Here is a 16,167-nt window from a genome sequence, read left to right as displayed (position 1 = left end):
CGTTCCACGATATCGATCGATCTCTCCACAGACGAGGAGGAATAATTATTTTTCACATTTATCGACGAGCTAACCGATAATACTTCCTTACGCCGTTCCGTTAAACGAAACGTGGTAAATTGCCCGTTGAAAAGTAGCGGAGCCGATAAAAACGAGCGATCGACAAGCGAGCGACAAAGAGGAAACACGATTTAACGCGGCCAGGTTGAATCGGGGTCAAAGTGATAGGCCGGGAAAATGGCATGAATTTACGTAGACTCCTCCCGGTAACAAAGTCGCGTCATTATCCGGCTCTAACGCTATGAGAGTTGTATTGTCGCGTAGCTAGATTACACGAGGCGATTTCGTGTCACGGTTACTCTGAAAATTTGCACCACCGGTAACCACCCTCCCCTTCCTACCCACTCCCCTCCTCCTTCTCTTTCCACCCCTCGTCATGCGCGCCGGGGTAGGATGATATCGAGTAATGACTGTTATACGAATCGACGTGTTGCGCAGACGGATGGATGGCGGATCGCAACGTAACGCAGGAAGCACGGCGGTGTGTCTCCTGCGTTTCGAAAAACTATCGATAATCCGAGCCTTTCGCCGGATATAATCCGATTTAACCAGGGCCAATGTCGCCTGCTCGTCCTCCTTCCTCTCGACAACGAGGGCGGCGATCGCAGAGAACCGATCGACGAGAATATTATATTTCCTTCCTTCCTCCTCCGTTTCGTGGGAGGAACGGTTACGATACTAAGAAACTTATCGAGGAGGAACGAACATTGCTCGCTTCTCCGTCGACGACGAGTTTTTTTTAATATTTAAGATGATGATAATAATTCGTCGAAAGGTGGAGGCGTTTGAGGATTTCGTTAGATCGTTTCATCAATCTTTAAACGTAAGTCGGTGTTAAGGGTTGTTGGAACTGTGGCGCGCGCGAGTTTCTTTGAGGATTCCCACCGAGAAGCGCGGTGGGTAAAAAGGCTGACGACCAATATTGCGAAGGTGGGAAGAAAGGAATAGACACGTCGGCCTGGATACGTCAGAGTTACGAATCGGAATATTTATCACGAGACTGAAGCTCCTGCGGCGGCTGTGCGTTCGATAAAACGGAGACGCCTTCGGCGCCGTCGCGCGTCCTCGGCTTCTCGATACGCGTGCACCTGTCGTCTTGACGAGAAATGAAATCTAGTCGCGTGTCGATAAAGGGCTTCTATCCGTATTGCCCCGATATGATCGAGATAGAAATTCTGTCCAAGTTCCAACAATGGAAAATGGAGCGAGAAATTCCTTGGAGCGGTTCAACGTCCTCGACACGAAATTCTTATTAAAAAAAAAAAAAAAAAAAAATCCTAAAAACACATCTCTTCGAACTCTTCCTCCCGATTCGTTCGAAGCTCGAAAAAGAAGAAGAAGAAGAAGAAGAAGAAGAAAGAAAAAAGAAAAAAGAAGAAGAAAAAGAGAAAGGAAAGAAAAAAAAATCGAATTCCACCGAAAATGGAATCGCGACAAACGAGTTTCGTTTCGTGGCGTGGAAACCGGAATAACGAGGGAAGGCACGTCGCGGGGGCGACGTGGCGACAAACGGAAAGCCTCGACGGACCTTGTAGGCTTGGTTGGTGCACGAAAACGAGAGCGGTGAGCCTCGGTCGAAAGCGGCACCTCGTCGAGAGATCACGGCAGCAGGAGCAACAGAAGGTACGGAACGGCAGCAGGAACGGCAGCGGTTGAACGGCTGGGGATCATGCCTTCGCCGTTTCCCCCGTTCCTTGCCTTCCCCACCATCCCCCCCCCAGCGGGCATCGATCGTTCTCACTCGCCTCGATGCTCCCGTCTCGCTCGGCTCACGATTCGCGAGCGAGAGGGAGAGGGAAGGGGAGGGAAGAGGGTGGGGGGAAAGGCGTGAGAGACGTCTGTGGCGTTCGCGGATCCGGTGGTGGGGGACGGGAGAGGGGCGGAGGGATGGGGTGGGGGACGGTGGTGGTGGGATCGGCGAACGGTGGTGGAGCGGTGGCACGTGGAAGGGATAATTAAACGGACACGAACGCGAACACGGACACTGGTGTACGGAAGGACGAAGAAAGGTTGCCATGGCGACGTGGATGGGATCGGGCCAATCCCGGTATGGCTGGTGGGCGTGGCCTGTACATTGGCCCCCCGAGTGCCGTGCGCCCGTCTCTCTTTCTCCAGCTTCTCCCCCCGGGGGCGGGAGGGTGGCCGGGGGCGGGGGAAGGGACGGGGGCACGGGCGAGCGAGCGGGAGAGAGAGAGAGAGGGAGTGAAAGAGAGGACGAGGTAGAGGTAGGTCGAGCAAGAGCCGGCGGGACTACCCGGTTGCAACGGGCGCGTACAAACGTATCATGCTGGGTAGGGCCGGTGCCGAGATGCCGGCTTGTAAACGAAACCAGTTTGCTATCCGATACGATCCAGGCAACAGCGGCCTCGCGTGATATCCCCACGGCCGAGGAGAACGTCAGCGTGCGCTTTTCGCCCGATGTGACCCCGGAGGATATCTAGCTGGTGGAGAACTCGGGGACAGCACCTGACGGATACCTTCTCGGGGGTGAGATTCAGTCGTCGAGAGGCGAAGCGGCGAACAAGACGAAGCCGCCATCGGGCCATCGCTCTCGTTGCGAACGTCAACCCCGTTCCGAGTCTCTTTTCGAGCCTCGTCTTCGAAACATTTTAGTGCGATACATTTTCGCGGATTAGGATTAGGAACGAACTGGAGATTCTGGAGAGGGGGGAGAGATCGAATCGAGGAAAGGAGTAATCTCGTCGTCGAAGAAACGACGTTCCTTTCTCGCGTCACACGAGTCGTCGAGTGACGGAAAACTTCGTTGTCCTGTGCTCGTTGTTCCGAAACGAGATAATATCAGTGTCGTATCGTATTGCCGTGAAGTGATGACGTATACGTATTGATCGAGTGATCGAGAAGAGTATATAGGGGGACAGTAATGACAATCCTTGGAGACGGAGGGAGGAAGAAGACACGATGAGAAGCGCCAAGAGCAAACACAAATCGAGTCGGATAATTTCTTGAGCCCGATAAGAGGAGGAAGAGGAGGAGGAGGAGGAGAGAACGGTGACATCGATGCTTTGAAGCAAGGCTGCTCCCTTGGCGCGGACAATTAATTTAATTCGAGCATAAGTGGATCCTGGAGCGGGAAGGATCTTGGAGAATCGAGACGGAAGAGATGTCAGCCGTAGCACCAGCGGGGACCGGTGCCACGGCACCCTCTGCCAACGGTCCAATCGTACCTGCTCCGGTTTTTGCGTTGCCAACGTTGTCGTTCACCGTCGGCCAGGTGGCCACCGTGTGCGAAACCCTGGAAGAAAGTGGCGACATCGAGAGGCTGGCGAGGTTCCTTTGGAGCCTTCCGGTCGCGCATCCCAACATCCAGGAATTGAATCAAAGCGAGGCTGTGCTTAGAGCAAGGGCTATCGTCGCATTTCACTCGGGACATTACAGAGAATTGTACGCGATACTGGAGAGGCACAAGTTCACCAAGGATTCCCATGGTAAACTCCAAGCGATGTGGCTGGAGGCGCATTACCAGGAAGCCGAGAAGCTTCGAGGAAGGCCCCTAGGTCCAGTGGATAAGTACAGGGTTAGAAAGAAATTTCCATTACCGAGGACGATCTGGGATGGGGAACAAAAGACTCATTGCTTCAAGGAGAGAACCAGATCGTTGTTGAGAGAGTGGTACCTCCAGGATCCGTATCCGAATCCCGGGAAGAAGAGGGAACTCGCCGCGGCGACGGGCCTCACGCCGACGCAGGTTGGTAATTGGTTCAAGAACAGGAGGCAAAGGGATCGTGCTGCTGCCGCGAAAAATAGGTACGTACGTCTACGTTTTTTTTTTTCTTTTTTTTTCTTTTTTACGAATAACGAATTTTCATTTATTCTTGCCGTTATTATGCGTCGAAACGTTGTGATCGCGAGATTGATTAAGTTCTCGACAAAGAAAAAGAAAAAAAGGAAAAAGAAAAAAGTGAGCAAAAACAGAAAGTAAAGTGAAATCGAGTCTATTCGATCGCTTTCTAGAAATTTGTAAAAATTATATTTTTAGAAAGGTAACGAAAATATATATATATATATATAAACAACCGATTCGTTGAGATTACTGGTCACGCGAAATGGTATATAATAAATGGTATATACGTGATAAAATAAAACTGGAAGAGTTGGAAAGCTAAAAGGGATTTTGGCAATTCTTGCGAAAGATCAAAATTAACGAACGAGGAATACCTGTACGTTTCGATTTAGCGCGAACGATTGCGGTTGGTCGCGGGGAGGACACGAAAGTTTTGTTCATTAAGTAGCGTTTAATGGAAGTTAATCGCGAAACGATTAGTGGTTTAGGTCCCTTCAGTCGGATTGTTGTGCCGTATCCTCGGCAAACGAGCCTTTGTGCCTTGTGTCCCAAGGCCCCCGCGTGGAGGGTCGCGTAATTTCATTTTGACGTCCGACGGAGGGTCGCTGCCGTCGGGCGTACAACGATTTTCGAATTACGTCTTTCAAATTGTATTTCGTCGATGCTTTCTCCTCTCCTTTCGTTCCGTGGATACCGTTTCTCTGCATAGGCGAGTCCTTCCCAAATCGACTCTGAAACACCATCCCAGTCAATTTCGTACCGCTTTACGTTTGAAAACGAGTTCTGAGAAACGATGTAACGACGTTTCTATCTTTTTCTACCTTTGATTAGAATATCAATTCTAATACGATACGATAATCGTTCAATTAAATTAAAATCCAATAATTTTAAACGATTGATGAAAATCATCGCGTTAATTATTTATTTATTTCGCACGTGGTAAAATTTTGTTGAAAAAGAAAAATTATAGAAATTATAAAAATAATTTAATGAAAAAAAAAAAAAAAAAAAAAAGAAAAAAAAACACGACAAGCCCGAATATACGTAAAGAGTATATTATGTAAAGAGTTAGGGTTAGTATAGGATTACCATAATTGTCGAGGCGTTTTCGACTACCGCTATTAAAATAAAAGAAAGGAAAGTAATAATCCGGCCCAACCTCGATTAGTCACGACTGATCGTCACTAAGAGGTCGACGTTCGAGCGACTGGATCGTAGAAGAAGAAGAAGAAGAAGAAGAAGAAGAAGAAGAAGAAGAAGAAGAAGAAGAAGTGGTTGCACCACCTGTCGGTTCGATTCGAAGCACCTCGAATCCAGGTAACGTCTGGTGGCAGTACTGTTGGATTGTTCCCCCTAAATGAATAGCGCCACTATTGTTTCCCTTATAAGGAAATTTTACACTGGGTTTTCCCCAAGCTTTACGACTCTTGTCCTTCTCCAACGGACGTTTCACTTGCTCTTACATTCTACGTGTGAAACCTCCAACTACGGTCCCGAATTTCTTGTTTGATTTATGGTGCTTTAGAGAAAGATCGTAAGTTTTTACGGAGGATTGTATATATTTCGAGTGTACGCGTGTTACGTGCTGTAGCTCCACGTGTGCGAAAACGTTCTCGAAGGTATATACGAGTTAGAATTGGAGAGTACGCGTATTAAAGTTAGCGTAGGGGAGTTTGGAACGCTCGACAATTGAATCTTTTTTTTGTTTGCGCGGTAACAAGATCTTTCGAAACTTTTGTGCGACGCGAAAGGAAAAGGGTGATTTCGGTCGAAAATGAGATACAAACATCGCGTTTAAGATTTCGTTTCAACAGTTCGTGTTAACTGTTAAATCGTTTAAATTAGATTCTCTGTTTTTGCTTATATATATATTGTTTATAAATAACGGCGATATCCTGATTTGTTTCGTGTCGATTGATACGTTCCTTTTTTATACGCTGTTGACTCTTTGTATACTCGGCTGACTCTTTCATTCTATTGATTAGAATTCACACTATTTGATTAGAATTAGTAGGTAAAGGAAATTAAATTTCAAAATAAACGGTATAAAAACGGTGTCGTGTAACAACATGATTGATATTTCAAATTTCGTTTCTATTAATTCGTAAAATTTATACAAAACGTGAAACGCGTTTGTTATATATCTATTTATGAAATTATTCCAATCAAACGGAATTAGAGTATAAAACGATGGTAAATAAAAGTTAACGAAAACAGGAATCAAATTATAGTATCGCCCTGTATTTAACGAATACAATCTACACAACGATACTTAAGTTTAAACCTTATAATTACACGCGTGCTAAATAGATTTTTAAATTCTTATTTCTTTCGAAAACAAAACCTCTATATATATTTTTCGCTCTATATTTTCTCGATCTCTGTCGCAAAATTTGCAACAAGCGCACTTTCCGTTAATCGATACGTCTTGAAACGAAAGACGTTCCTTTTCCAAAATTTGCGAATCCTCGTCAAATGTATACTTTCATAGAGGAAGAACGGTTGCGTTCAATTTTTTCTGAAGGTGTCATTGGAAAACTCGAGAATCTCTCGACGAAAATTTGTTTCAAAATAACGGATCATTTTATTTGCAAATGAATTGGCGGATTTGTTTCTTCTCTCTCTCTCTCTTTCTCTGCCATTTTGAAAGCTGTAAAGTAAATTCGCTTCGGTTCTAAAATCGTCCCGACCCAGATTCTCGGTCGTGCGCGGACATCTGTAATTACTCTGCCCTGAATGAAGTCATTAATAGTTATTACCTACGTCTATGCTGTAATTGATATATCGTTAACGGTCAAGGATCGCACGACTATACTGGTCTAATTGATCTTGATGAGGCCGCGCAACGGGAAAAAGATTACACGTTTCAAGCGTTGCGCCGTCTCTACTCTCCGCATCCACAGATCCATTTTCTTACCGTTTAAACACCCTAGGAATTCTAGTAATTTCGCAATTTGCATTTGGATACCCCGCTTTTCTAATTGCTCCCGCTCCCGTATTCAATAGCGATGATTTTGGCCAAATTAGTGGACGGTGGTGAAATTAGCCCCGCTTAGTGATCCAGGTATCGCGCTGCATTTCAAAGTAGACGAGCCCGATTGCAAATCGGGCGCCTTCTTCGATTCTCGATCGACGTTTCAAACTTATCCCCTCCTTTCATCTGCTCCGACTTTCCAACCCTTTCGATCCGCAAGTTGACCGCAATTACCCAACCTGTGTTCCGCTGCTACGCACAGAACGCAACACGGCTACGTACACTTAAATATTTCAACTGCTCAAAAGCACGCAACTCGGTTCCTCTCCCTCTCCTATTCCCTAGATTGAAGTGGAGCGTTCGTTCAAAGGAGAAACGGACCAATTAACGAAGAGGGGAGGGGGGGGGGAGGGATTCTCCGCGATTCGTTATGGATTTGCAAAGAAATTCGAGATGCTCGGATGACCAAATTCTCTTTACCTCTCCTCCTCGATACGAACGTCTCTGTGTATTCCAGTCAGGTTATCCGACAATGGCCGTGCCCCTCCCCTCCGTACCTATCGTTAACCCCCCGGCGTAACGACATTCCGTTCCTGGCCTCGAGCCACATTTTCCTGCACGTAATCCCCCGCGAATCCTCCGCCTCCACCTTCCCTTGCTACGTACGTATATCTGCCTATATCTGCACAACGGGAAACGGAAAAGCATCGGCTGGCTTCTCTAAAAAAAACATCGATTCCCGGTATATTGAACTCGACGTCCGTACACATCTATATCGCCGTTATCCCTCCCCCTTTTCTCGCTCCCTTTCTTTTTTTTTTTTTTCGCCTTCCCACTTGTCATCGGACGCGAGCGCGAAACATTCCTCCTCCTCCCTCCCTCCATCCCCCCCTCCCCCTCCCCCTCCCCCCGTACGCAACACATTTCCGCAACCACACGAATTACCCGTAAACCCTCTTCGAACAAACGAACGGGAACGTTGTATCCCTTTCCTAAAATACCGCGAGAGAGAGAAAGAGAAAGAGAGCCCATCATCGATTTTAGATTTTGGAATCGGAGAAACGATTAAAACGTTATTACCTGTACAGGATTGCCGTAACGCACAGTATGGGAACAGGAAAAAGACGATACTCTCTCTCTCTCTCTCTCTCTCTCTCTCTCTCTCTCTCTCTCTCTCTGGTTATACTCGTGTTATACAGAGGACACGGGTCACGATAGCGTTGCACGGGTCCGTGGAACGCTATCGCAACGCGAAATTCCCTTAGCGATGCATTTTCAGCATCGGCACAGAGGTAATACACGCGTCTCTCCCTCTCTCTCTCTCTCTCTCTCTGTTCCTCGACGCGGGTGTATACGTGTGTATAGCCGTCGTTATTTCGCTCGGGGGTTAGGTTAGGTGGTAGACACTGTAGACAGGATACAGTGCCCGCCCCGAGGATCCTGCAAGGTCCTTTCAGGAACGTCGATCCGCATACTACATACAGGCTCGCGGTATATTTTCGCGGTCCAGCGAGCGAGTTATTCAATATGCTCAACCCCGAAAGCCCCGGAGCAATCTCCGTGCTCGCACGTACTTCCATATATATATATATGTATGTATACACCTATGTATCTTGTCTGAACTCACCCTGTCTCCTGTGTGTGTGTGTGTACACGACGAGAAACGACAACGACGTGTGCTCGTCTCTATGCAGGGGCTATACGGGGACGAAGCTGGGACACGTAGGTTCTGCTACTCGGGTACACGAGCGCGCAATCGGTCACGTTTCTAAACCGCGCTACGTTGCGGCAACTTGCAGATCGGGAGAAGTTCGAATCGGGGATATAAGCTCGAGTAATTTTGATAAACCGGGCTATAGAATAGGGATAAATGCGGTAAATTTCGGGGAGGATATTGTCGGCGGCTCGTTAGTTTCCGTTACTCATTTCTTTTTTTCTTGTCCGGGATTTAGAGATGTGAATTTTAAGAGAATAGAGATATTCGTATCGAAATTGAAATATCAGTTGTGCTTGTAAAATAGGTTGTAAATCACAGGTAGAAATAGAGATAATTGTGGTAAATTTTGTCGAGTTTAAGGGGTTTCCACTCGTTTCTTTTTTTTCTGGAATTTGAAATGGAGCAGTGAATTTTAAGAGAGAAGTTTAAAGATTGATTTCTACCAAGTTTCTTTCAATCTGAATAGAAAATAGAGATATTCGATTTATAAAATAGATTATAAACGCATGCAGAATGAAGATAAATTTCGAGAAGGATATTATCTATCGGTCGAGTCTTAGGGGGTTTCCATTCATTTCTTTTCGTCTGGGTGGGAAACAGTAGAAATTCTAGAGATTGATTAGTTTCTACTATCAAACTTGGAATATCAGCTAATATAGAAATAGAAAGACATCATCGTTGAAGTTTAAATCTATTTCAAAAAAATAAAAAAAGAAAAATTCACGTTATAACGGGTCAAAGAAAATGGTGTCCAATTTTCCAAGATATCCGCGAATTCGACATTCCTAAAAAAAAAAGAACCGCAGAAAAAGGTTCCCTCGAACGCAAATTTTTCGGTCGCGCGATACACGCGCGTTAGATCGAAGGAGAGATGTAGCTCTTACAGGAGTGGCATAGGGCTTTTCATAGGGATGCCTGTGAAGGTGGAGGGGATAACCACCTCAACAACCCTCCGCGTTGGCGGCTTTTCGGGGGTGGCTTAGCTCGAGCGTGTTTCACCTCTCCTCTTTCGCTGTTGCCTTCGCCTCTGAAGTTATCAGATTTTGATAAAGTCCCCGGTGTATTAGAGAGCGGGGCGCTGTTTGCGTTTCCACGCGGATCCTGTCTGGCTGCCACCTCGTTCGCTCCACCCTCGTCCTCGCTCTTTCTTCCTTCCTTCCTTCCTTCCTTCCTTTCTTTCTTTCTTTCTGCTTCTGTTCCATCAGGAATCCGCGGGGTGCCGGTCGTTGTTGCCTTTCTTTCTTTGTGATCGACCAATTCATCGGCGGCGCGAGATTTCTTTTCTCTTCCACTTCGACCGAAAGAGGGTGCGAATGAAATTGGTCGTTACAAGCACGCGTGTGTATTCCAACCAAGATTATTTTCCTTAATGAAAACTCCTTTGATCGGTTCTCTTTCTCCTCCTCCTCCTCCTCCTCTTCGTCGTCGTCGTCGTCGTCGTCGCGTTCCGGCAGAGATTTCGATTAGCCAACGATTGAGATAATGTCGCCGATTCCGCGCCGCTTAAACGGCAAAGAATTCCACTTTAATTTTCAATAAGCAGCGTAAAGAGTGGCCGCTGAGGATTTATGACCGTTTCCTGAAGCCGAGCCTCCGCGGCAATCATTATCGCGAGAATACCTGTTGGCTCGTTCGCTCACGTGACCGTGCGTCACTCAGACATGCATCTTCTCCTCCGTTATCTTGATGACCTTAAACGAGAAAGGAGACTGCAAGAAGAGACTCGCGAATGTCATCGCGAGTATGTACGTGCGTTGTGCAATCTTGGCTCCTCGATACGAGGAATGGGGGAGAAATGAAAAAAGAGAGAGAGAGAGAGAGAGAGAGAGAAAGAGAAGAAACGCGTTGTCGCCGTTGTGTCTTTGGATCTATCCTTCGGATGGAACGAACGACAGCTGTTTGACGAAACGGACAGAATTCCGGTTTAAAATCACGCAAACCACTACTACTACTACCCACGCGGTCAAATCACCAAGATGTTTCTTCCTTCAGCTGGGTGAAGGTTAATCGGGTTTCGAACGCTAGCCAAATCACGTTACCTTCTCTTAATATATTTAAACAAACTAAGAAGAATTATAAGAAGGAAGGAATATCGTGTTCGAAAATACGAGTAATCTCGAAAGAGGAGAGTCGATCGTTTAAGAAACACGAGAAATCTGTCGACGAATTAACGATAATAACGATAATAAAGCGGAGAGAAAGAGGAGCACGCGAATTGGAAGAGGCGAAAAGCAAGAAGAGGCATCGCCGAAAAGGCATCGCGTACGACGTGGCAAAAAAAAAAAAAAAAAAGAAAGAAAGAAAGAAAAAGAAAAAAAAAGCAGAGGAGAGACAAAGGCAATGATTAATTCCACGTTGGATGTCCAGGATCATTAGCGGCAGACTGCCATGACACCTGCTCGCACGAGCCCTTCGTGATAGATTACCATGGCCAGCGATGGAGGGAAGAGAGGAGAGAAAGAGAGACGGATCTCGCGGCCGGATCGTCCACGCCGGTTACTAATGATTCCGTATTTCGACGTATTCTGGGCGATATTCAGGAAGCCACGGGGAAGAAAACGGGATATTACGAGGCGGCCTCTCGGGGTGGCCACGGAATTCGCGTGGCAGCTTTTTGTCAAAGCCTGTCACGATGTAACGTGATTGATGGTGGCAACGGTGGCACGGTCGAAATCACGTAGAAATTCGTGTTCCCGCGCCAGCTCGTGAACGAAACCGCGGGGAAAAACGGTGAATTAATAAGGCGAGAAGCAAGATGGCGGTGGCCTCGTAATTAAACGGCAGCTAAAACGGCGATCGCATTAGAGGCGATGTTAATTGTCACGGTTCGCGGCACCCTTGACAGCGGCTCGTTAAACGATTCGCTCGAAAGATCGCCTTCTTATCGCTAATCATTTTCCAACGCCCCTCTCCACTCACAAGTACGCACAGTTCCCCCTCCCCTCTCTCCTCGGATTAACAATCCTCCTTAACGTTTCCTCGATCTTTATCACTTTCTCGCTTAAACGCGAACCCCGTTTTTCGCCATTCATTTGCGCGAATTCTCTCTGAAATAGTTCCAAACAAATCGGATTTACTTTAGAACCCGGATTTACTTCTTCCACCACTATAACTCGAAGTATTAAAACACTTTTTCCTCGGAACGCTCTATCGAGAAATAAACATCGTAACATTTAGAATCAATTTTTACGCTGTGTTTCATTACGTTTAGAATTGGTTGATACACCTTTATTCATCGTATCGACACATTTTTCGACTCGAATCACGGGATCACGAGCCTTACTCTCTTCTTCGCGCCGCACATCTCACCCGAACGTTCGGCACAATCCGGTCGACGACACATCGACGGCGTAATTAGATGACACGAGCACTGAACAGAAAGGAGAGAGAAGGGAGGTGGTAATTGACGCGGTGGTGTTCCGTTCTGTCACTTGTTTCCGTGACGATCGTTTTTTGTTTCGCCGCGGACCAAGGCGAAACACCCGACGAGCCCCGGTGACTGTTTTCACGCCATCGCCATGGGGGTTCCCCTTCGTGCGCGCACACACGATGGATATATAGAAATAGGCGAAGGTGAGACGGAGAGGGGGAGACGAGCGCGCAGGAGGGCGGCATTTCGGCTCGAAATATTAGGGTGAGATATTGGACCGCAACCTACTAATTCGTAGGATGATATCGATTCGGACACGGAATCGTTCGGGTGACGTGCATCCGGCAATTTCTCTCGTTTCGTGTAGCATTCATCCCCCCAGGTATCCTGCGGTTAATGCCTTCGACAAAGGTTGGACGGAACCTTTGTCCCCGTTACGAGATTCGAAGCGAGAATTTGATCGAAGATCCCGTGTTTCGTGACGGATACCTATAGTCGAAATCGTTCGATTCGATCTTTATTGCATCTCCCACTTTACGATATAGCGACGGTGTAGAGATATTATGTATCGTCGAGCGAGAGAGAGCGAGAGAGAGAGAGAGAGAGAGAGAGCGTGAGTCGAGAAAGGATTCGAGGGAAAAAGGATTTGCTCGCCTCACGCACGTGCGACGCGATCGAGACGGAAATAATTCGGAATTATCGATCGATGAAACGAGACGATATAAATAATTCGGTCACGTGAAGCGTTTAATCGCGTGGCTAATATTAAACCGCAAACGAAGCCGTATTGAGCGCATTGCCATTCATGCAAAGGTTAACTCTACTTGAACCGCCGATGTTTCGTTAATGGAATCGATCGACCTTCGATTCCTCATTCAGATCATTATTTTTCCAACGATTGCCTTTCCTCCTCCCTACGCGATATCAATATCCCCTTTCCGTCCATTTTCCTTCTTTTTTCCAACTTTCCCTACGCAGCTACGCTATTTTTTGTAAAAATCGCACAGAGATAAGGGATGCCTCGGGAAGCTAACTGCGAGACTAATTCAATTACCGCGAAGGAACCTCGTTCCTTTCTCCATTGAAATTATTCCGAAACCGAGGCGATTCCTTTCGTTTCCCTTTTGCTATCGTTCACGCCTTCGATCGTCCGTCTCTTTCCATCGTTTTCCATCGAGAAGGGCCGAGGATGATGATCCGGGCGCACACGTGCGACCTCATCGGTTCATTCATTCAACAACGGCGTTACACACGCTCCTTCTCTCCTTTGTTTTCTTCCTGGCGAACAAATGACCGCCGGTTCACGCGGGGGGCGTGCTCTCTCTCTCCCTCCCTCTCCGCGAGAGGGATCATCGATCGTCACTGATCGTTAGCCGTAGAGACACCGTAATTGCCGCTCATTAGGGGGCTAAAGGAGCGTATTATGCACGCTGAAAAGAAGGAACGTCGAGCCGTCGAGGTGAAGGAGCCTTGGAAGGAGAAAGGGGATATCGCGTTCGCAATAATAAGCGGGAGAAAGAGTTATGGAAAAGAAGGGGAGAGAGATAGAGGAAAAAGATGTAAAAAAAAAAAAAAAAAAAAAAAGATTTTTGAGCGGGAGGAAGGCGTTGAAAAGAGAATGGTACGCGAAGGGGCTCGTGAGGTAACCGATACCCTTTCTCTCGACACCGCTTTGTTCACGGGACTTGGAAATGAAATATAGCGATGAAATATAGCAGTCGCGAGAGAGAGAGAGAGAGAGAGAGCCTCCCTTCCGCCGGTTCTCGCTTCTATAGTCGTGTCGTCGTTCGATTTTACCATTTCCCTCGAAAATATGCACCGCGTTTAACGGGACATTTTTAATTATACCGTTGTTATTGTTTCAAGTATTCTCTTTGCGGCTCGCTATCCTATCGAAATTGGCATTAAATTAATTGGAATCGAATCGAAGCGTTGAATTTAATAAAGTATAGGATCAGCAAAGAAAACTCGTAAATACACAGCTACGAGGAAATGTGTAGAACGTTTAATCTCTCCTCGCCTGCTCTCTCATCAAATCGACCTACATACGTACATTTCTCGGCTTAAAATCGACGAAAAAGAAAAAAAAAAGAAGAAGAAGTTCACAAATATCTCAAGAATCGATTCGATATTAATTACATAGAAATGTACGCATAATTGAAACCGATCGAACGGTCAAAATTCTTCCCAAACTTTCATCGTTCTTAAATACACACATCTCGTCGTAAATACACTCGTCGTAAATAACAGAACGAGGATCGTAAAATCGTAATCCGTTCGAAGTCGCTCGTCAGACGGCGGAAATGAAATATAAAATTCTATCGCGTGAATCGAATTCAGAATGAAGGGCACCGCCGTCGGTATTCTGCGCCCATCGAGGGTCCGCAGTTCATCGACTTCTCTCTCTCTCTCTCTTCTTCGATGCAGCTTCGCTCGGATCCTTTTGAAATCCGGTTGCTTCTAGGCAGGTGTCGAAGAACGCGTAACGAGCAATGAATCACCGCCACGGTATATATCGCATGATATTAAGTAACTCGGAAAGGGGATGCACGAGGATACGCCTCGTGTCGTTGGCTGACCTCAACCGCGCCAACCGATCCCCGATCGAAACGGAGCCTCGATCACCTGACACTGTTCGTTCACAAGCGTGTGCCGTGCATCGTAACCAGCTCGTGTAATTAACGATATCATGCGAGACAGAAACGAGCCAAGGTCGTTTGCAAAATTTCTCTCTCCCCCCCTCGTCTCGAGTTTCTGTTCGATTTCGTTTGCCTCGACGGTGTTTCGAGAGTGGTGGGGAAGGTGGTCGATCGGTTCCACGAGCGGCAAATCGAGTCGGTATTACGCTAATCGATAGAGCTACGAATCAATTAACGTCACCGCCAGTAGGGTACGAAGTCGGCCGGCAACTGGGAAACTTGCCGAACTCGGGATCATCGAGGATCCTTTAAACGCGTTCACCGTGGCCGCGAGAGAATTAACGGTATCGAAAGCGAAACGGATATTGGATCGAAAGGTTGAAAACTTATGCGTGCGTGTGTATATATATATATAAAAGCGTTCAAAAGTGAAATTTGGAAAAATTCGTTCGTCTCTTCTTTTTTTTTCAAATTTTCTCAAAACTATAATTACAGAGGAGGTATGCACGATCGATTTCGTGATACACGATGAAGAAAAAAAAAAAGAAAGAAGAAAATAAACTGGTTACTGATCATTGAAATTGGAACGAATGACTAACACGATTGCTCCCAATAAAGCGACACTACGTTACGAACATCGCAATTGTTCCGAGCCTCCGAGGCTTAATACGTTCTATTACCGTAACGATCCAGGAGAGAAGCGTTTCTTAGAAGGGAATAAAAAAAAAAAAAAAAAGAGCATCTTTGACAGTCAGAGGACCTTCGTGCGCAGCCACTACCACCTGTGATATAGAGTTCCAACGGTCCGTGATCAGGGTGTCCGGTTACCTGGTTGTCGACCAACCTACCTACGTTGCTCTTCAAGGACTACCTTGTATAGAGAGTTGAATCTCGTCTACTTCGTCTCCCTCTCTCTCTCTCTCTCTCTCGAGTTGTTGCTCTAGCAAAAGAGAGAGAGAGAGAGTTCGGGGGTGTATCGAATGTCCTGCCATCGTGCGGTCTCGTCTATGGTGTCCGACTACCCCTCGCTCGTTTCACGGTTAATTAAGCGGCTGACAATCTGACCACGAGACGGTTAGCGGCCAGGGGGGCCCGCGATCTTCAGGAACTCGTAAACAGAAGGAATTCCTCGAGCATGAATGAAGACGAGAAGAGGAGGGAAAAAAGAAAAGTAAGGTAGTGAGAGAATAGAGCAAAAGAGAGAGAGAGAGAGAGACGGGCAAGGGACCGAACCGAGATATCGATCATCCTGATTACCGGACGGCCCACCTCGCCATCGAGAAACCGTCCACGACGTCGGGATAGTCGGCAGCGTTTTTTTACAACTTTCCACCGAATAGTGTTTCGTCGTGCGTCCCTCCTCCACGACGAGATCGGTGGTGCTACGCGCACGTATAAAAGGGCCGGCGACTTTGGTTACCGGGGGAGATCGGATATATCGATGAATCGTGGGGCAGGGGAATCGAGGTTTCGGCGAGGTTTTTCGAAACGCGAAGGTAGGTTTACGGGAATCGATGCGTGGCCCCCATGGTTGGTCGCTTTTGTCAAGTATATATAGATCGAATGTGTCGGACGCTTGACTCGGGGATTTGAAACTTAACCCTG

General features: G+C 46.8%; 1 protein-coding gene and 1 long non-coding RNA gene across 2 annotated transcripts in view; one reads left to right on the top strand and one right to left on the bottom strand.

Moving 5' to 3' along the window:
• Positions 1–2,390: 2,390 nt before the first annotated feature.
• The window catches only part of Optix (optix), a 44,242-nt gene continuing 30,465 nt past the window's right edge, over positions 2,391–16,167 (top strand). The window contains exon 1 of the mRNA XM_003689533.3: positions 2,391–3,825. Within this exon, the coding sequence (XP_003689581.1) occupies positions 3,182–3,825 (644 nt within the window). The 5' untranslated portion in view covers positions 2,391–3,181. The remainder of the gene's footprint in view (positions 3,826–16,167) is intronic.
• Positions 4,291–16,167, bottom strand: part of LOC147657862 (uncharacterized) — a 76,984-nt gene continuing 65,107 nt past the window's right edge. Inside the window, exon 3 of the long non-coding RNA XR_015291730.1 lies at positions 4,291–4,593. This is a non-coding gene — a long non-coding RNA (uncharacterized LOC147657862). The remainder of the gene's footprint in view (positions 4,594–16,167) is intronic.

The sequence above is a fragment of the Apis florea genome, unplaced genomic scaffold (assembly GCF_048593485.1).
Source record: "Apis florea isolate Af1SG1 unplaced genomic scaffold, ASM4859348v1 contig_2495_pilon, whole genome shotgun sequence".
NCBI lineage: Eukaryota > Metazoa > Arthropoda > Insecta > Hymenoptera > Apidae > Apis > Apis florea.
The sequence above is the reverse complement of the archived record's forward strand: the minus strand, read 5'-3'. Positions and strand labels throughout refer to the sequence as shown.